Here is a 23,613-nt window from a genome sequence, read left to right as displayed (position 1 = left end):
TGTTAGAATTACCAAATGTTTGAAATCCAAAAGTCGATGATTAATAAATCAACGTGCTCTAGTGGTGTCGTTATACAAAACGAACTTCAACTTTTACAATCCTGGGTTTAACATGAAAGTTATAATTTATAACATAAATGGTGGCCATCATGAACGTCATCTTGAATTTTCATAACTCTTAAATGTGACCGTGGTTCATTGGGCAGATTATAAAAAAGAACACCCTTATTGATACTAATCAGTAATAATAATAATAATAATATAAAAACACAACAACAAACAAACAAAAACAACAACAACGCTAGATACATTTCCAGGTTCATTAACGGTACTGCCAGACATCGTGGAACGGAATGTCTTTTGAGGTTGTTTGGTGGTATCTAAAACATGTACTATTTTTATGTCGTTATCCGTATTCCTGAACTACACATACTGTTTGTATGGATATCGCTTGTAAAAATGTACAAAACGCAATGATTTATCATGAACTATTACGTGTATACAGAAATATTACATTTTCTATTATTACTTTTAGTTTACTAGTCAGATATGACATAGACGTCTGATTGAAGATGATACCTACGAATTGGCATCCAAGTCTGTAATGAATGGTGCTAACACTCGTATAAAACATTACACTTAAATTCACATCAACTCGCTCAACTTTTAGTCCAACACGTTCAATTTCAATTTTAAGTTTCTGTTTCAGATGTTTATGTGTCTTTCTGTCCATATGTGACTGGGTGATGGTAAACAGGTTTTGTCTGAAGGAAATAATTGCTGTCACAAACCGGGTACCCATTTCTTACATATTTAATCACAAAATCTTCCCCAAATAAAAATAATACGCATGTATATCCAATTCTTTCGTCAAATGTTATAGTTTTGCACCATTTGACACATTTCACAGTTCGCCATCAACATTCATAATAATCACCACCGTCATCACTCTTTTCGTCACTGTTCACCAATTATCATAATCAACATCAACTTCACTCGTCATCACTATTCGTTGATCACCATAAACATCACCATCCACCACTGTCGCCTATGATCATTCACTGATCACATACCGGTCAACACCATTACTGTTCACTGAACATCAAGATATAAAAATCATCACCATCGTTCACTCTCATGATCACTCTCATCACCTGACGACTCACTGATCAAATCACCACATCATTCACCATGGTCACCATTATCGCCAGCTACTTATAAACACACACTGGACTACAATATACAATAATCAATCTACCATCGCATCTTATCCCCGTATACCCGTAAACATTTCACATGTTGTACCATTATTCCCATTAAAGGGACATTCCTGAGTTTGCACCGGCCTCGGTGGCGTCGTGGTTACGTCATCGGTCAACAGGCTGGTAGGTACTGGGTTCGAATCCCAGTCGAGGCATGGGATTTTTAATCCAGATACAGACTCCAAACCCTGAGTGAGTGCTCTGCAAGGCTCAATGGGTAGGTGTAAACCACTTGCGCCGACCAGTGATCCATAACTGGTTCAACAAAGGCCATGGTTTGTGCTATCCTGCCTATGGGAAGTGCAAATAAAAGATCCCTTGCTGCTAATCGGAAAGAGTTGCCCATGAAGTGGCGACAGCTGGTTTCCTCTCAAAATCTGTGTGGTCCTTAACCATATGTCTGACGCCATATAACCGTAAATAAAATGTGTTGAGTGCATCGTTAAATAAAACATTTCTTTCTTTCTTTCTTTTCCTGAGTTTGCTGCAATTGTTAAGATGTTATCGACAAACAGAGACATTTTAACGATTGTAATTACATATAAAATATATTGTTCTGTTTGCTTTTTCCCCTTCAGAGTGGGCAAAGTATTATAGCCTGCCATTTAAGATTTTGAAAGACCCAACACTTTTATGGTTCCAATATCAAATCCTACATAGAATTACAGCAACGAACACTTTCTTTTATAAAATAAAATATGTTGATTCAAATCTCTCATAATTTCTGTCATCGCCAACCAGAAACATCGGATCACTTGTTTTACGCTTGCCCCAAAGTCGTCGAACTCTGGAATCGTATAGAACAATGGTTGTCATTTGTTTTCAAAACACCTTTTTGGTGTAATTTATTACCTTTGAATGTCATATTTTCATGCAGATGACATGTACATGTATCCCTTTCGTGAAGCTTTCTTTCTACAACCCAAAAACGTCTCACTTTACAGAATGTTGAATAATGTACTTTGAAACCTGGATATTCATTCACAAATTTAGTATGAAGATTTTTCAGAGAATCTGTAAGGTAGCTCTTCTGGTTTTTTAACTTGCCTTTGGTTATTGTCTCTTTCTTGCCTGGAGCTTGTGTACTGTGAATGTAGTGTTCTAAGAAATCCTGTGTGTTATGTTTAATATACTTTCTCCACAGTTCTTTGCGTTTTTTTCTTTTGAAATGTAAATCTATCTGTTCTAGTTTCATTTGCTTTCAACATGGCTCTCCCAATGGCCATGATTTGTCTGACCTGTTTCAGAAGTCTGTATTTTTTCAGAATACCCTTTGATAATATTTTAGAAAGCAACTGTCTGTTACATTCATCTCTGCGTTTCAAATATTTCTCTTTTATTTCATTGACCATTACGTGATGCAGCAACAAAGACCGTCGCACACTGGCACCTACTTCGGAATGAGATAATTGTTTTAAAACCTTACTTCTGGGTGACAGTCCTTCTAACATAGTTCTTTTTGTCTTAATTCTTAACCTTTGATAGCGCTTTTTGTATTTCTCCGCAAGTTTTTCTTTATTTTTGATGATGATGATGATGATAACTAGTTTAACGTGCCCATATACCACTTGGGTTTCAAACACGCCCATCCCGAGTCCGACCTCCGATAAGATCGGTGGCCTGACTCGGGATGGAGGGGGGGGGGGAGAAAATGGGCAGAATTTTGAAAATAGCAATTAGTAAAAAAGTTAATAGAATAAATTAAAAAATTAAAAAAGGTTACAAGCCAAAAAAAATCGGACTATTTAATAATATTTAAAAAAAAAAGAAGTAATTTCGACATAAACTTTTGAACGCAGATCTAAAAGTTTAAAGTCCGATCGATATGTCCGCGCGAGTGGCCTCGTTAAGGCCGTTTGGGTGCACAGCTTAAAGGGACGAGATGGGTTGCATCCCGTCAAGAAAACCCATAGATTGACAGTCGATAGACGTTGAAGGAGTAGTGCTGTGCTGAAATACAGATCTTGAGAAGCCGGATCCGTCTCAACGAGAGAGAGTATCAGACTAGGGTATAGTCCAGTCGTCATGGTTTGGTATAGTGGTGCGGACGGGCCCGACTCCGGAGGAAACATACGGACACTATAAAGCAAGGTAAAGTCTAGAAAAAGAGTAGTAGGGGCCGACCCCGCTTCCTATTTCTTCTTAGAGTGGGGCGGTCAATCTTTCAGTGCTGCTAGGACAGGCTCGGACATGTAGAGACTAAACGCGAACAACCGTGGCGTTCTGCAGAATGGCCGTTATACGAGTCACGAAAAAAAACAAGTCGACAGTCGGACGGAGAAATGATGTGGAGGCAAGGAATCTCGCTAAAAAAGAATCCAACTTGGTAGTGCAGGCTGTCGAAACGAGAAGCGTTCCAGCGTTCAATCAGTTCCAATGGCCGCATACATCCCAGTACAAAACTTCATTTCGCTGACAAAAACAACGAAATGAAGGACCCCCAAGTCGAGCATACAAAAGCACGCGCAGTGTGCACACGCGAAACAAACACGTCTTACCGCGTGGAGCTCCAGACTGGGAATGTTTATTTTTGAGCATTTTTCTTAATGCAAATATCGTTCTGTATGCTGCTGAGTGGTCCTTTCTAACCCTTTTTCTTCCACGTTGACGGGCGGTTTCAACTTGTTCCCCTTGTGGGGAAGGACATGGTGTGATATTTAAAAAAAATTGTAATGCTTTCTTCTTTTTGTCTCTGTTGTCTTCGTGTTTTTGGGGGGGGGGGGGGTTTTTATCAAACTCTCCCTTTGTCTTTCGTCGCTTATATCTCTCTTTTTCTTTTAGCAAATACTGTTCATGCCTTACTGGGTCAGCTTTTATGTTTTGTCTGTACTTGTTCGCCCTTTCGGCAGCTGAAAGAGCCATTGATGCGTGTCTGCAAATGAAAGTAAAGTTAATTAATCATTTACTGTTGATTTGAAACATTTGATAATTCTGACATGCAATTATTAGAGGACACATACTATCTGTTTCCATTAGCATTAGCAGCAAGGAATATTATACTTGCACTTTTTCACAGGACAACACATACCACGGCCTCTGATACACCTGTTGTGGTGTACTGTTTGGAATGAAAAAACAATTCGATCCTGTAACGTATGTATTCAGCTAAGCTAGATCCTGCCACCAACAAATGAAAGTATGCCAAAATTAATAAATGAACAATTTTAATCATAAAATAAACCAAAACAAAAGAACAACATATAAATAATAAATAAAACATTCTATAATTTGCATGTAACATGGTATAAAATATTGATTTAAAAGTGTTCTTAAGTCATTGTAATTCAGTGACGGACCAGGAATCTCTGCACAAAAGGTGTGTTGAGGAGGATTGTCGTAAAATATTAACTGATTAATTTCAAAAATCAGTGTCCTGTTAAATATTTGTCGGTTTTTTTAAATGTGGATTGGGATGGGTGATTCAGATCATTCTAGACTGTCTGGCTTGTCATGATAAAATCACAACAGAAAACAAGTCTCTACCGTAACAAAAATAAATGTACCTTCACATCAATTTTTGTGACGGTGAGAACCGTTACGGTGAAAAAATAATATGTATTAGCAGCAAATTTTTACACGCCAGACAGCTTCATGGCGTCTTTCATATGGGGTAAAACGTTTCTGGCGGGGAGAATATATACATGACCATTTGAAAAAAACACCTGGCTTCAACAAATATAATAAAAAAGTGTATGGTAAGGACACCTAATAAACATACGGACACAATTTTAGCAACTTACCAATGGATTTGTTAGAATATTTCTGTACCTTCTATGTGCGGCAATGGCGGCAAGCAAACTAATGACAAAGATGACGTCACGATCGAAGTTTGCCACGTGACTCCAAAGTTGTTTCTGTTTTTCATCCGTGACGGTAAAAAGGGCATTATGAAGGACACCACTTTTCCCCAACATTTACATATTTATTTGGATTTTTTTTTTTTTTTATAAAAAAAAAAAGGTGTTTTATAGGTACATCTGTTTATGTGTATAACATACAAGTTCATGTAGTTTTAACATTTTAAATAATTTCATTCTTTAAAATGTTACGTACCGGTACGTGTGCTCCACAGTGTAGGAACATTTACCATCACAATGCTATTATATATATATATGTTACAGTAAATGTACATTTATGTTTCCAAATAAATAAACTATATACATCCTTCTTATCTTTAAACATGCCGAATACATTCAACTATTAAGTACTCTGAAATATTTTACCAAATAAATGAACTATATACATCCTTCTTATCTTTAAACATGCCGAATACATTCAACTATTAAGTACTCTGAAATATTTTACCAAAAAAATCATTCATGGGCAGGTGAAAAGCCCACTTTATGTTCGGGGACAAAACAATGACAGTTGTGCATCAGTAAGAACGAATCACCCATTTAAGCAACGTAGATAGCAAAATATATTATACCAGCTGATGTCAATGTAAAAACCAATCATCAAGTAGTGACATTAGGATACGGGACGGACTAGAATGTAATATTAGTTACATCGTATGTCTGAGGTGTAAATATCGTATTTTTGAAATGTTAAATACTTACAAAAAAGGAAGTCAGTCGATAAGATAAAAAATATTGTCAGATTCCTTGTGTAAAATTAAATTTTTAAAGAAAAAAACACTGACATGATTTAGGCCGTGTACTATTTGCATTAGTATTTGTTTTAAAATATCGTGAACTAAAATATGTGTTTACGAATCATGTCGAAACATTCCGTAAATGTTCGTTTGTTTGTCATATTATTTAGTTTGTTCATATATAAATAGACCACAATACGTGGTAAAATACATTTATGCTGTTCATGTATTTATGAATGAACTGATTTGATTTTTTTTTTTTCTTAAATCGCCTCACCCACAATGCATATGCGAATCCGCCATGTTTTTTCTCGTCAAAATCCTATTTAAAAAATTCAATGCATTCTTGTTTTGCACGGTAATGTATCGAAAGAAAGAAAGAAATGTATTATTTAACGACGCACTCAACACATTTTACACATTTTATTTACGGTTATATGGCGTCAAACATATGGTTAAGGACCACACAGATTTTGAGAGGAAACCCGCTGTCGCCACTACATAGGCTACTCTTTCTGATTAGCAGCAAGGGATCTTTTATTTGCGCTTCCCACAGGCAGGATAGCACAAACCATGGCCTTTGTTGAACCAGTTATGGATCACTGGTCGGTGCAAGTGGTTTATGCCTACCCATTGAGCCTTGTGGAGCACTCAGGGTTTGGAGTCGGTATCTGGATTAAAAATCCCATGCCTCGACTGGGATCCGAACCCAGTACCTACCAGCCTGTAGACCGATGGCCTGCCACGACGCCACCGAGGCCGGTCACTCACTACAACAGAGGCACAAAAATGTAGCATACCTTTTGCAGATCCAATATAATAATTGAAAACAAATTCTAAGAAGAGGGGTCTTAAAAATCGTAAAAATTAAATTCTTTGGCCTTGTTGATCTGGCACGTATGTGGTCATGTGACACGCACCGAATGTTAATTCATCTTTCTCCATTTTAAGTCAATTTCTACGAGTCATGTGGACCCGATATCGGTAATTTTAAGGAATAAATAAAAACGACTTAGTAAAATTAATGGTTTTAGGGGTTTGTAAAGTTTGTATTTAGATACTTACTTTTCTCAACTTTATTGTTTATAAAAATGTTCCTGAACTGTGAAGAAAAACCACGATCCTGATCATAAAGTTAGTATGGGGTGGTAAATTCCAAAGTCAAAATTTGAAGACGTCCATTTAGGAAATGATTAACACTATCAATACAAGCATTTTGACACCACACCTAATGATGTATCTCTTAAATAACCCTCCACCCCTTGAAATACAAAATGAGCACCAAAAATGCGTTTTCTGGCTATATCGATGTTTGTATGCCCTGATTAATAATGAATAAATACTTTCATTTGGAATACTTTGTTAACATTTTTATTTAAAATTGGAAACATTCAGTTACAGTTGCATGGAAAGGACTTATGAAGATGGCAGCTTGTCAAGGCTTTGCTGGAATTTCTCATATGCCAGTGTAGTTCGGTCGCTCCTCCTTCCCAGGTGGGACATGAGGGCATCTCCAAACTCCTGCGCAGTCTTCCTCCTGCTCTTCCCACTGGGCAGTGTTATCTGGATTCGGAAGATAGGATCGACTTTAGGCAGAAGTGTGGTACTCTCTCTGGCAAACTGAACCTCCAGCACCATCCTCTGCTGCTTTGCGTTGTCATCCCGGGTTGGATCCGCGAGGAACTTCTTGACTTCCCCACTGTCTGTGAAGGGGCCACCACTGGACTTCAATTTGTCCAGCATGTCCAGTCTCTTCCTCTCATTTCTCTGAGCCATCTCCTGCTTCTGCTTTGCCCCCTTCTCAAACTTCTCCTTTGTATGTTTACTCCAGTTGAGTTCAACATCCCGTTTAGCTTGGGCTGCTGCTCTGAAACCTCTGAAGGAAGGGATTTGTCCAGCTCTCAGCTCCTGGATCTTCTGTAAGATAATTGACCTGCTGACTGCATTCAATGTTCCTAACTTTCTCAGTCTGTAGTCCACATTGCCACGTTGTCTCTCCATACAAATGTTGTGCACGGGGGTTTCATCAATGTTACTCGCCTGGTCGCTGACTGGATAGTCCATTGGAAAGGCCTCCTCATTAATACCATAGTCCCTCCTCTGCCTGGTCAAGACAGTTTGCAGGTGGGGCAACATTAGGTTGGCCAGCTTCCTCACGTCCTCCGTATGCTCCTCAGCTAATTCAGACACAGCGTTCAGGACCTCCTCCTTGTAGTTCTGCTTTATACCAGCGAATAAATCATCAAACACCCAGGCTTTATGAACCCTGTGAAGTCATCACTGATGGGCTGACCCAAGCCTGTGTGTAGTCCCTTGTAGAACTCCCGGAGCTGAGTATGGGTAGCCCCTTTCTCTATGGTATTCACGTAGAAGGGCTCCACCAAGTGCACACCCAGGCAGGCAAACACCACAAGGACCACCTTCAGGTAGGGAAGCTCTATCACTTCTCTGACAAGGCAGGCTAAGCGGTTGTTGATGTGCGGATTCTGGCACAGGAATTCTGTCAGGTGGTCAAAGTTGTATATTAGGACTGCTGCTGCCCTGCAGCAAGGGATCTTTTATTTGCGCTTCCCACAGGTAGGATAACACAAACCATGGCCTTTGTTGAACCAGTTATGGATCACTGGTCGGTGCAAAAGGTTTACACCTACCCACTGAGTCTTGCGGAACACTCATTCAGGGTTTGGAGTCGGTATCTGGATTAAAAATTCCATGCCTCAACTGGGATCCGAACCCATTACCTACCAGCCTGTAGACCGATGGCCTTTTTTTTATTTTTTTTTATTTCTCAAACTTAATATTGCACGTATACATAAATGCATATACATAAAAAAGATAATAAATAAACACAAACTCACACGTACACAACCAGAACCACTCTCACATTTATCCTAATAGCATAAACCGTAACACACATTCGCAAAAACATATTAAAAACCACAAATACACACAACAAAAACACCAGCCACACAAAGATACATGCCACCCATCACCCCCCCCCCCCCCCCAAAAAAAAAAAATAATAATAATAAATACATTTTAAAAAATAATAATAAAATAATAATAATAATAATAATAATAAATAAATAAATTCTAATTTTAATAATTTGTAACTACTGAGTTAAACACATTAACTGACATTAAAAGACAAAATAAAAAACTTTGTATAGAAAATAATGTCATGAAATAAGCTATTGCTAATAGTTCCAAGTTTATCCACACCCTCACACACATACTTCTTTTAGTGTCTCTCTTCCACACCTTTTGCACGCACAATTCGTCTCTTGTTTTCTGGTGACCACAGTATTCATAATCGTCTCGTCGGCTGAGCGTTTGATCAGCTGTGACCGACGCCTTAACTTTCGCTGTTGACCATTGTCAGTGTCTGTTGCCATGGTATCCTCGTCCTTCTTGTCACAATTAGCGATCCATTTCACTCCCTTGTGTTCACCTTTTTCAGTCACTGAGACACTTGTTTTCATGTACGGCTTGTCCGAATTCAATTCTGATGTTACTGCTTTACTAACACTTTTCTCCTCAGCATGGTTTTCCTGCGTAGCCAATCTTGCTGTGACTGCTTCATTCATCCCGTCACTATCACTGTCACTATCATCAAACCACTCGCTACCATGTTCATGCTCACCACACACACACACTCATCCTCATTATTCCCACACCTTTCACATAGAAACATCTTATTGCAGTTTCTCGCGTAATGTCCTTTTCCTTTGCAAAAATGACACACAGTATCGGGGCAGTCTTTAATCACATGATTATCCGACATGCAGTTATAACATACTTTGAGTTGGTTGTCATGCAGCACTTTGAAATACTCCACACCCTCCACTGTATTGAATTTCATTGAATACGGTAAACTCTTTATGTTGGGTGGGAATTTCACACGCACATACCTTGTTCCGTCTGCAATGTATGTACCCTTCTAAAATCTTCTGTAAATTGAAGTAATCAGTTCAATATTCAAAGATTTTAATCGTTCTTCAATTTCATCATCAGAAATATATGCAGGCAAATGCAAAAACGATACCACAACACTATCCGAATGTAGCAGTCTCGCTCTCATCTTGCGACCGTTTAATTCTAACTAGTCATTTTCCGAGATTATCCTAGCTTCAATAACGTCATCAAGTGTCACCTCATACCGATCAGGCCCCTTTGGAACACAGGCGTGAATCACATCCCCTACTTGCTCTGTCAAAAAGTCAATCAACTCACCAGCCGCCAGTTTCTTATTATCACCAACATCAATTACAACTGTGCATTCCTTCTTGTATGATATTTTTTTCTTTTCTTCTCTCTCCATGTCTCCTCCTCCACTCATATCTTTACTCTAACCTCAAAATCTCAACTCAAACAGACTAACAATGTAGAAAACGCCAATTCAAAACTTTCAATACGAGAGCCGAGGTAAAACACGTCCACCATCGACAAAACCCTAACCGGAACACCGATGGCCTAACCACGACGCCACCGAGGCCGGTCTTGAAAAATATGAAGATAATTAGATACGGGTACAAATACTATGTTGCGACTATAATGCACAGAGAGTATTAATGACCAGTGCTGGATTCAATATATGCTATCATTCCAAGGTCCCACCACAGCATTTGTCGCTTTAAATTAAATACCGTCCCCCTGTGCATATACAGCAGATTTGTTTTTTGCGCGGGGTGGGGGGTTATTTTCATGCTAGATACCAACTTCCTATACAAAATATCTCCCAAATGGCCCAATGCATCATCCCTGAAGTGGACGTAATCAAATTCCAAAATTTAGTTTTTCTTCACAATTGTCACCCCCTACTAATAAAGTATTTACGAAAGTAAGATTAGTTGGCCTCTTTCCGCATTCGTCGCGGATCTGTTACTGATTTACTCCGATTTTTGTTTTTTTAACGCGATTTCACCTCCGTTGTGACATTTCGACAAAATTTTACTTTCCTTACATATGGGACTCAGTCTGTTTAAGTTGTCATAAGTGCTCGCTATTATCATACAGCACATACACACAGAACAGATAAAGAAAAAGTATTTAAAGATTACAGACATAGATTGCCATTTCGTGGTACTCACCAATTCGGGGTATTTCCCAAAAACGTCATATCTTGCGACAGTTCATGTGTACTGCGCCACCTAGCGAACGTGTCTCAAGAGAAAGCGTCCCTGGATACCGGAGAACAAAATGTTCAAGATTGCATCAATTAATGTAAGCATTATTAAACTACATTGTCAAACAAGTAAAATACATTGTTCTTACCAAAATGCATTTTATACCATTGAGCAAAATAAAGTACCGAAGTTAGTACAAGACCTGTAACATGAAAATGTATGCATCGTCTGCTCCACCTTGTTATTGTAAATTATAATCACGTGACATATATGACGTGGCTTTCGCCAATTTTTGAAACTATGGAATCGCATAAGGGCTATCTCTTATATCTGATTCCTTGTGTTTTTTTAGGATTTCACGTCACGTCATAAAAAGCGCTATCGATCATATAGCCCTACTCAACTTAAAAATGCATATGCAGATGTCACTGAAAAGGGAACTTCTGTATATAAGGCTGCCAGGATGTATTCCGTTCCTGAACAAACACTCAGAGACAGAATATGCGGGATTATTTCCCCAGACACGACAAGGTCCGGACCTGGTCCAATGTTTTCCTTGGAAGAAGAAAACAAACTGGCAGAACATTTGAAGTTGATGGCGTCTGTTGGCTATGGCTACACAAGAGCGCAGGTTTTAAATCTTGGAACCGACTATGCCACCCATTTAAACAAACGGCCACACGATTGCAACTCTCTTTCTCTACAGTGGTTTTATGGGTTCATGGGAAGATGGCCAGAATTAAAGTTGAGACGACCCAAATCCTTGTCAGAGCTTCGAGCCTACGCTACTTCAGAGGAAAGCATAACGAAATACTTTGATGAACTGGAGACAATTCTTGAAAAGTATGACCTCAAATCATCTCCTGAAAACATATATAACGTGGACGAGAAGGGAATTAGTATGACTCACGCACCTCCGTATGTTGTAGGATCTACAGACGAGGTTCCAATTGAAATAACGCCAGAAAGATCATCCACAGTCACTATGATAGGGTGTGGCAATGCACTGGGTCAACAAATCCCACCATATTTCATTTTTCCTGGGGCTCGAATGCGCCAAGAACTATTAGAAGGAGCCACCATTGGTACGAATGGCACTGTTAGTAAGTCAGGATGGTCCAATTCAGACATATTTCAAACATGGCTTGTAGATCATTTTGCGAAGTACGCAAAAGTTGGTGGAGATAAGAAGACATTATTGTTGTATGATGGTCACAGATCCCATATTTCACCTTATTTGGTTGACTTTGCAGTGCGGAATGGAATCATCCTGTTTGTTCTACCACCTCATACAAGCCATATCCTTCAGCCGATGGATGTGGGTTGTTTTGGACCGTTTTCTAAAGTTTTCATTGATGAATCTCGAAAATGGCAACGTTCTCATTCTGGAACTCTCACCCGCTACAATGTCTGCTCTATTGCATGTCGAGCTTACGACATCTCGCTGACTCCCAGGAATCTTCAGAGTGCTTTCAGGAAGAGTGGGATTTATCCATTTAACCCAACAGCAATTGATTCATCTCTGTTGAAACCTGTTCAGTATGCCAAAAAGAGAAGAGCTGAACAATCTACAGAAACTGCGAGTAACAATGCCGATATTTCTCAACCACAAGACAGAAACACTGTTAACAATTTCTTTTCAAGTCACCTGCCAGTTGTACACCACGATAAACCCAATCAGTCTAAACCCAGGCGTTCAGTTCACAAGGTTGTTGGTGGAAAACCAATTACAGAGCCAGATGTATCATCCCAACTGTATGAATATGTCTCTTCCTCTAAAAAACCCAAAGTTGTTTCTTCAAGAAAAACAAAAGCTGTAGCACCAATCAAAAAATCTAATTCACCGCGGCCAGGGCCCTCAGGAGTTGATAACGGGCTGATATCAAGTGACAACTTCTCGGAATCGGAAACTGAAGATGACGAAAAGTGTTGTGTTTGTGGGCTTTTTCAACCAGTTGAATTAAAAAGATGCACTTCACTGGTATTTACTATGTGGGGACAGTGCATGTTCCAAAACTGTAATCACTGGGTTCATTTAAAATACTGCTGTGATGTACGATGTCTACGACGACATGACGTGTTTTTCTGCCCGTGTCATGGCTTGCCATGCAAGCAGGAAGAATAAACATACATGTATCTTTGAGCAGGTGTGAAGAAACCAGACCTGTAAATATGTTACATTTACGTTGGACGTTTGTGTGTTTGGATACATGTTAAATATAAGTTATATTATAACAATGACTAACATATTTTGTGCTTCGATTCTTTACGGAAATTCCCACTTGGTTGCCATCACTGGCCTGCCATAGATTGACTGAATGACGTATACCCCGAATTGATAGGTACGTCATTATGCAGACGGGTTTTCCAGAGGCCTCGACGGTGATCATGTGTCGGCAATTTCCATCGGGGATGAATTGATTTTATGTAGCAAAGTATAGTAGGGTAAGTGAATTTTAACTTAGTGAAAAAATATTAGCTGTATGTTTCCTTTGTTTATAATAGTAACCAATTCTTCGTTAATGCCACGAAAACTCGGTACGCGTGGGTACAGATTTTCACAGCGTTAGGTTCACGTTAAAGTTACGTCCCTCTCCATGACGTAGTGACGGTTGACGAACTGAGTGACGGGGAAGGATAAAACTTAGAATTGTGTAAATAAGAATAAATAAATGAACTATATAAGGTATTAGAAAGCTTATTAATGAAAACATAATTTAATTCTAAATACTAAAATGACAATCTAATTAAATTAGCTCCACTATTACATGTGAATTTAACAGCAGCCCGTTGGAGCTCATGTCCAGTTGACCTTTCATTCGACCAATCAAAACCTTACTTGCAAAATCATGCCAGTGATTTGAAAAGAATTTGAAAACATTCGGGATTATGCCGAGGGTATACGAAATGATTCGAGTGAATTACGAAGTATGCCGGAAACTAATTTCAATATAAATTTTTATATAAAATTCGTTTCAAGACGAAAAAACACCCCGTGATGGTATAGCCATAAAATCTGTTTATACTAGTATACAATCCAGAGTTTATTATTGCTATTTTCCCCCTGTTTTTTAAATGTTGAAATAGACCAACAAGTTCGCCTATTGCATAACTAGTCTTGACCGATATCTTTAGAATTTGTATGCTCTCGAATAACGTTATGCTGTAAGTAAACAGATTAAAGAGATATAGTACATGAAAGAAATATAGATATTGTAGTAGAGAGGTAATGTACAGGAAAGAAATACATAGTACGGATTAAAGAGATATAGTACAGGAAAGAAATATAGATTAGTGTAGAGAGGTAATGTGAAGGAAAGAGATACAGATTACAGATTAACGAGATATAGTACCGGAAAGAAATATAGATTAGTGTAGAGAGGTAATGTGAAGGAAAGAGATACAGATTACAGATTAAAGAGATATAGTACAGGAAAGAAATATAGATTAGTGTAGAGAGGTAATGTGAAGGAAAGAGATACAGATTACAGATTAACGAGATATAGTACAGGAAAGAAATATAGATTAGTGTAGAGAGGTAATGTGAAGGAAAGAGATACAGATTACAGATTAACGAGATATAGTACAGGAAAGAAATATAGATTAGTGTAGAGAGGTAATGTGAAGGAAAGAGATACAGATTACAGATTAAAGAGATATAGTACAGGAAAGAAATACAGATTAGTGTAGAGAGGTAATGTGAAGGAAAGAGATACAGATTACAGATTAAAGAGATATAGTACAGGAAAGAAATACAGATTAGTGTAGAGAGGTAATGTGAAGGAAAGAGATACAGATTACAGATTAACGAGATATAGTACAGGAAAGAAATACAGATTAGTGTAGAGAGGTAATGTGAAGGAAAGAGATACAGATTACAGATTAACGAGATATAGTACAGGAAAGAAATACAGATTAGTGTAGAGAGGTAATGTGAAGGAAAGAGATACAGATTACAGATTAACGAGATATAGTACCGGAAAGAAATACAGATTAGTGTAGAGAGGTAATGTGAAGGAAAGAGATACAGATTACAGATTAACGAGATATAGTACCGGAAAGAAATACAGATTAGTGTAGAGAGGTAATGTGAAGGAAAGAGATACAGATTACAGATTAACGAGATATAGTACAGGAAAGAAATACAGATTAGTGTAGAGAGGTAATGTGAAGGAAAGAGATACAGATTACAGATTAAAGAGATATAGTACAGGAAAGAAATACAGATTAGTGTAGAGAGGTAATGTGAAGGAAAGAGATACAGATTACAGATTAAAGAGATATAGTACAGGAAAGAAATACAGATTAGTGTAGAGAGGTAATGTGAAGGAAAGAGATACAGATTACAGATTAAAGAGATATAGTACAGGAAAGAAATACAGATTAGTGTAGAGAGGTAATGTGAAGGAAAGAGATACAGATTACAGATTAAAGAGATATAGTACAGGAAAGAAATACAGATTAGTGTAGAGAGGTAATGTGAAGGAAAGAGATACAGATTACAGATTAAAGAGATATAGTACAGGAAAGAAATACAGATTAGTGTAGAGAGGTAATGTGAAGGAAAGAGATACAGATTACAGATTAAAGAGATATAGTACAGGAAAGAAATACAGATTAGTGTAGAAAGGTAATGTGAAGGAAAGAGATACAGATTACAGATTAAAGAGATATAGTACCGGAAAGAAATACAGATTAGTGTAGAAAGGTAATGTGAAGGAAAGAGATACAGATTACAGATTAACGAGATATAGTACAGGAAAGAAATATAGATTAGTGTAGAAAGGTAATGTGAAGGAAAAAGATACAGATTACAGATTAAAAAGATACAGCACAGGAAAGAAATACAGATTAGAGAAGAGAAATAATGTACAGGAAAGAGAGACAGATTAAAGATATGTAGTACAGGAAAGAGACAAATAGTACAGAATAAAGAGAGTAACAGTGGCCGCCGCTCGACACGAATCACAAATCGCGCAGGTTTATCACAACAGTCGCGTAACAACGACGTGGGGATTTTGTCACAGTGGTAGCGGTGGGATAAGTTACGTCATGTCATGTCATAGGGTTTTACGTGCACATTCAGAACAAGCTAAGTTACGAATGTACGATGGTATTTTATACAGACAACAACCAAGTGGAACTGGCCATTTCACGAAGTTGCAACTTTTATTACCAGAAGTATGGAAGACCGAGGTCTTAGAAAGGTTACATAACAACCTAGTGGCTGGTCACTTAGGAGTGGATCGAACAACAGCATGTATTAAAGAGCACTTCTACTGGCCAGGTATGGATGAAGATATCAAGAAATGGTGCAAAGAGTGTTTAATTTGTCAGCTCGAAAAAATCCACAGAAAATAGCAACAGGGAACCTGAAGCAACAGTTAATTAAAGCTCCACTTGAAAAAGTTGCTATGGACATAGTAGGTCCATTTCCTCGAACTAAAAATGGATTCAAATATATATCGGTAATCGAAGATTACTTCACAAAATGGACATGTGCTTATCCTATGAGAAATATAGAAGCCACAACCGTAGCGAAGATTTTGTTGGAACAGTTTATTTGTTACTGGGGAATAACAACACAACAAAATACACACAGACCAAGGAAAACAGTTTGAGTCTGAACTTTTCCAAAACCTTTGTAATATTATGAAAATAGAGAAAACTCGAACGACGCCCTACCATCCAGAAAGTGATGGGTTGGTTGAAAGATTAAACAGAACATTGGAAAATATGCTTTCAAAAATTATCTCACCTCAGCAGACAGATTGCGACGTAAAACGTCCCTCGGTAATGATGGCATAAAGATCTTCCGTCCATACAATTACAGGTTTAACACCTAATATGATGATGATAGGTAGAGAACTGCCATTACCAACTGATTTGATTTATGGTCCTTCGCCAGATGAAGAAGACATATTTCTTTATCCAAAAGATTATGTAGATGCCCTAAAAAATCACACGTGGCAAGACAAGACAAGACGAGACAAGAATTTATTACACTCAGGCTGTATTCTACGGCATATGAGGACATGTGTTCAATGGTAGGACATGGTTTACAGGAGCAAAAATAGTATAATTATAATATTGGTAGTAGTACAGATATAATACAAATGCAAAAATCAGTAAATGAGATATTTTATCAATGGTATATAAATATAGCTTATGATGTAGTAAATAATATGTAATATGTTTGCTACTTACGGTTTCTTAAATTTATTCATGATTTCTTTTATTAGTTTGCATGTGTTTTTTAGATAACTAATTCTGTGGGTATTCATTAATTCATTATACTTCAGTGTACTTGGTTTAACACAGAAATATGGTTTCAAAAGTAGTTTGCGGATATCTGTGAAAAAATTACATATAAACTTGTAATGATATTCGTCACCTATGTCGTTCGTTTCACAAAGTGTGCTAAGTCTGTATTCTAAAGGGATATTATTCCATCGTCCGGTTTCAATCGGTAGGTAATGATTCGCAGTTCTGTATTTAATAAGGTTGGACCAGATATGTTCGGGTAAAATGTTAAAATATTTTTCTAAGCTAAGATTATCTTTAATGATATTGTAATTTTTTCCTTTGGAAGATATATTTTTATGACTGTTCCAGTTTTGAATGTACTGGTCATGCTGCCTTAATTTTATTTGTTCTATTAATATTTTAGTGGATTGAAAGTTTCGGTACATCCATGTGTCTGACATGCCAAGATTATCAAGTATAGCTTTGATATTATTTATCTATTTATAACTGTGTTCAAGTGGCAAGTGCATGAATGTGCTAGAAAGAAACAGTTCGTGTCTAATAGCAGACAAAAGAAAATATACAGCCACAAAGTGCATCATAATACATACAAAGTTGGTGATGCCATTTGGTTGGTAAATAAAAAGAAACAGAAAGGTATATCACCAAAACTACAGTAGAGATGGACTGGACTATACCTGATAACAGAGAGAATAACAGATCGTTTATATAAAATAAAGAAACATTCCATGTATGCTAGTAGAGTGGTTCATCATAATAATATGAAGCTCTATCAAAAGAAAATCTTTAGAATAAAAGCTGGTTAAATACGGGGAAAAAAGTTTTTTAAAGAAAGAAAGAAAACAAAAAAGAGAATTTTTTAAAGAAAGATAGAAGAAAATTAACGACCCAGACACACTAAGAAGAAGATGACCCGACAGACCAGAGATGAAGAATTAATATTCCTTACCAGTGATTAACATTCCTTAACAGTTTTGGATATCCCTTATCAGTGTTGGATATTCATTATCTGTGATGAACATACTTTATCAGTGATTAACATTCCTTACCCGTGACAGACATTTCTTTCCAGTGATTAACATTCCTTTCCAGTGATTGACATTCCTTAACAGTTCCGTTCCGTAAGTTTTTAACATGCTCATATACCAGGGTTCGATCTCTGAGAGACCAGGGACCCAACCCGGGGCAGACAATTTACCGGGGCAATTTTTATCATTATACTAAAAATAAAAGAGGTAATTTTTACAAATTTATGTGCGCATTCCAAAAAGAGTTAAAAATAAGAAGGAAGTTTATTTAGTAGGTGGGGTAAGAAAAAAGGGCACGAATCATATTGGGAACTTCGGTGTGACTAAGTGGGGGTGGGACCCGAGGGGGGAGGGAGACAGCCCCCCCCCCCCCCCGGACAAACCTAACTCCCCATACGGCCGAAACCGCCTATGCCCTATGGCACCTAACCTATTTCCGGTGGAATACCTCCCACCCCACCCAGGACACCCCCAGACAGTCCAACTATCGTGCCCCCCAGTCTCGATGCCCTTTGCTGTTGATGAAATAATAATAATGGTATAACAGTAAAATAACTGTTGACCAGAAACACATGTATTAAAAATGGTTTCATATTTATACAAGATCTAATGGATGAACAGGGTCAATTTTTAAACTATAAGGCATTCATAATTAAATTTCAAACACGATCGAACTTTTTAGAATTTGCATCTTTAATAAAAGCGGTTAAAAGCTTTACCCATGAGATAAAGTCAATTATAAAAAATCAGCAGGTAATAACCATCAATCCTATATTTCCTTTTAAATTGGGGTTGTGCATTAAAACTACAAAAGGGTGCAAAAATTTTACAACATTTTAAGCCAATCAACAATAGTGCCATCTTCCCAACGGAAACATTAAAATTTAGGTGACATATTATCTTCACAAGAGTGGAAAACAGTCTATAATTTACCATTTCTATGTATAAAAGTCACAACTTTACTATGGTTTCAATATATAATCTTACATCGAATAATAACAACAAACACTTTACTTTATAAAATAAAATATATAGAATCAAATATATGTGAGTTTTGCCATACAGTCAGAAACATTTATTCTGTGACTATTCTAAAGTCTTAGCGATATTGAAAAGTGGTGAACATATACAAATTAATAAACAGACAGTATTGTTTGGAATTTAAAACAGCAACAAACGTATAATGGTATTTGCTATTTGTCTCATTATTAATGTTACATATTAAATATACAGAAGCAAAATGCTTTTAAACATTATAAACAAATACAAATTAAGAAATATATATTTTACAAACATTGTCAGTTTAAAGAATATGAAGAATATTGGGCACCTTGGTGAAAACAAGACAGCAATATATTGTTCTGTTTATTACAATACAAAATTTAATATTTTCTATTTCAAAATCTTATCATAACATCTATTCTTTCCTTCCTTCTTTCCTTTCTTCCTTTCTTTTTTCCCTCTAAACCTTTTTCTTTCTTTACTTCTAACTTCACTGTTAACCCCACACAATTACATCATTACTTTATGTATCCTTGTTTAATTATACTGTTGTAATGTACCATATGTATAATATTTTGTTTATATTAACACGACTGTAAGGTAGTGATATCAGGGACCCCAACCCTGACACTACCATATGTTTCTGGGGTTAATATTTTTTTTTTTTTTTTTTAAACGGACAAAAAACACAAAAAAGTACTCCCCCAACTTTTATTGTGATATAGCACACTAGCCTTTACATTCAAAATGGTTGTGTTTTACACCAAATTAACTGTCAAACGTGTCTTGTTGTCAACCGACAATTATTATGAGAAGCACGATGTCAAAGTAGAATAAGCGTGGACTGAGTGGAAGTGTTATGTCAAAACTAAATCTAAGAACCTGCATTTTTCATGTGTCAAACAGCTCAGAAAACTAATCGATGTCTTAAATTTCTGATACTTCGTTGCTAATCTATAACACCCTAAAGTTAAAGGGAAGACAAAAAAAGAGGAAATTAGAACATCTGTAACATGATTTATATTAGACATATCAACAATAAAAAAATCCTGATTTCAAACTTTAAAAAACAAAATTGAATACAAATCAAAACCGTTTCTTAACAAATTGCCATCAAATTGTTTAGGTTAATCTCATTTTAATACAGAGATGAAGGAAAAATATTGGAACAGCCAAGGTAGACAGTTACACCTGAACTGTTACAAGAAATCAATATGCAGTCCATAGATTAAAGGCAAAAGTGCATGTACAGTTTGTAATCCTTTACTGTTCTAGCAGTTGCCGCCATCCCTGCTTCAAAAAAAGGAGATTTTATATATACAATTCGATGGCATATATAGAAGATTCGTCACGAGTGTTTTGTATGTAAAATATCAGCAAACTCTATGTTAATCGAAATGTGTCTAGGTTCTGCATTTTCCCATCGACAAGTTAGCTCTTGCCACGGCCATTTGCGTGCCAGTAGTGGGGCACAGGCTTAGACGGGGGGAAAGCCCAAATGTTTCCCATCTCATGAGAGCAATACCACTGAATTACACCCGGCCTCGTAACAGAGAGAAAGAGACGGACAGAAAGGATGGCAAACATTTCATAATTCTGACATATAATCTTAACGGTAACCCGCTATATTTTGTATTAGTAGCAAGAGATCATTTATATGCACTTCCCTACAGACAGAACGACACATACTACGGTTTTTTATGTAACAGTTGTGGGACACTGGTTGGGACGGGGGAAAACAATGAACAAGCATTAAGCGGACATTTTGGACGAATCAATGATAGGTGTGTCGCAGAAACTATTTTCAAGTTAAATATCTCGCGAACAGCATGGTACTATACTGTTTTCTGCAGCTGAAGCTGTATAATATGACAAGACAGAGACTCGTCATCAAAAAAACCCACGAAAGCTTTTGGCAGCTTGTCAATGTATTTCGCTTACTTTGTTCCAGTCATCAACCGAGAGCCATAACTGGCTGCATAGAGGTTTGTCAGCCATGATGGGACCAACTCTGTGATCATGACACGGAGACACGGCACAGGTTTACGAAACTAAAGAATTAGTCACGCAAGATCTACAAAGAATGGTTGAACCTGCTCCCGATGTTGGTGGGACTATCAGCACAGCTGGAATATCAGTCTAGACACATATGCCCCAACTCCGAATCTGCACTGAAGTCAGTGGTCGCGTGTTAACGTTAAGCGGATGTATGCATGATATCAAACAGTAAAACGAAATAAAAGGTGACACTCAACTTGCTGTATCGATTTACGTGGTGGTTTTTAAACGTTGTTTTTAACGAAATTAATATAGTAATCACTATTGGTGACAAATAAGGCACAGTTCAGGGTGTTTAACGTGCACATTCAGAACAAGATGTTATATAAGGCCCTATTTTTGCTAATATCCAATGGAGTAATGCAGAAACTAAAGAAACATAACTATGTAAAACAGCAGGCTCAAACACACTTTAATGTTCTGTATTGCGACGCGCTGTGTTCTATACACTGGTCTTGGTTCGCCTACCGTGTGTGTTAGAAGTTACCCGTTGAGGCGCGGGCATCCCAGTGACCTGTTCAGGCCAGTGATGCGGAGCCCTTTTGTGAGATTATAGCTGATCTGACAGATTACACGCAGCAAACTATCACTTTTCAACTGTATTATTTTACTTCTATATTAAGATGTGTTTTTAGTCGACACACGTCTAGTGTAAAATGCCTTCACGGCTGGAGGTATTCCGAGTGGGTTTGTCAGTCTTGATAATAACAGTCCGTTATTGTATCCCTGTAGGCATTACAGAAAGGAAAAAAACATCAACAACAAACACCAACAACAAACAAACAAACAAACAAAAAACAAACAAACCCACAACCAAATGCAATATTGCACTATTCACGGTACGATATATATGATATTTTTATTAATACTGGATACTATACTTCTAGTAGCAACCTAACAGAATATATCTATTGTTTCAGTTTGATATATTATTTGCTTTTAAAACTAGCAACCAGCAATGTTTCACTAGTTGAGTCTGGTATATGTATATTCGTGTTACTGACGTATCACTGTCTGGATATTTACCACGTACACAACATTTACCGAGTTTTGCGGACGACAGTGAGTCACGCGTGCACGTGTCCTGTCGTGTTTACTTTGTTGTTACTTAATTGTGATTTTCAGTTAAACAGAAATTGTAAGATTGCTTTATTTTGCCAATAGCGATAAACGTACCACCATTAAGTAACAGGAGTTCATGATGGTCTGAGAGAATATATATTGGGGTGAATGGTAATATAGTGAATAATGATTCAAACTGACACGGAAAGGACATGAGTCATTAGGCGTAGGACAGGTGCCTACTGATATGATCTTGAATCATATTTGTTCTGAGGTGCATTCAGAGATACTTATGATTAACTTTTCTTTAGTTTTCTTAATTGCTCCAACGACCTGCAGACCCTAGCAACCTGATAATCTCGTGACGTCAGCTAATTGGAAACAAACTTCACTAGCTGCCCTTCCTTTGTATTGTAAAACATAAAATGTATTCTGATGATACTCGGAAGGTATATTACCATAGTTTGACACCTAATAGCCGATGTATTTTTCGTGCTGGGGTGTTGTTAAACATTCATTCATTTATTCATTCATTCGGAAGTTATATTTAATATTTCTATTTCATACTATAACAGCTTTTATTATTAATACATGTAATAGAATGTATAATTGTGTTACTGGGAATAACTTCACGATAGCTTACTTTACACTTAATTATACATCAAGTGTGAGAAACCAGATTCCTGTCTCGAACAGAACTCTCTGGAAGTCAGACGTTGTATCCACGACAGGCGTGCATAAACAGTTATCTGATGGAAACATGCCAACAATTACCCACACCCTCACTCACACAGAAGCCAGAATAGACCAAATACAGGTTAAAATTTGCTGTACCAGTAAAGTCCTAAATCATTGGTTTTATTTTCGAAACGACCCAGTTAACTTTGTTTATATACGACTGTCACAAAGCTGCAGGTGTTTGATGGCTTATTATACGAGGCCAGTGGGTCAATGTTGAAAGGAAATGAGGTGGAAAAACGTCTGGTAGAATTTCACAATTGTGCTCTAGAAGAAGACGGCTCGCTGACTCGAGGCTGTCAAGTCAGGGACTCAATATGACGGCCACCCTATTAGCCTGTAGTTAACGAGTTTAATGGCGCGGAACTTTAAGATAGTCTTGTGATAGGCGTTCCAGGGTGACCATTAAATAGCACCTAACCTTCCACTAGCACCCAGCAGAGCCAGGCAGGTTTCCATGTGTCAGTCTCCCGGAT

The 23,613-nt window shown here is 37.4% G+C and overlaps 1 protein-coding gene across 1 annotated transcript; it reads left to right on the top strand.

Annotated features, from left to right (window-relative positions):
• The first annotated feature begins 11,014 nt into the window (after positions 1-11,014).
• On the top strand, positions 11,015-22,522 carry LOC121376274. Its single transcript, XM_041504103.1, has 2 exons — positions 11,015-13,427; positions 21,231-22,522. Exon 1 carries the CDS (start codon positions 11,446-11,448, stop codon positions 13,105-13,107), a length of 1,662 nt encoding a protein of 553 aa, XP_041360037.1. The 5' UTR covers positions 11,015-11,445; the 3' UTR covers positions 13,108-13,427; positions 21,231-22,522.
• The last annotated feature ends 1,091 nt before the right edge of the window (positions 22,523-23,613 follow it).

This window comes from Gigantopelta aegis, chromosome 6, assembly GCF_016097555.1.
Source record: "Gigantopelta aegis isolate Gae_Host chromosome 6, Gae_host_genome, whole genome shotgun sequence".
In the NCBI taxonomy this organism is placed as follows: Eukaryota; Metazoa; Mollusca; class Gastropoda; order Neomphalida; family Peltospiridae; genus Gigantopelta; species Gigantopelta aegis.
This window is presented reverse-complemented; position numbering and strand designations above follow the sequence as displayed.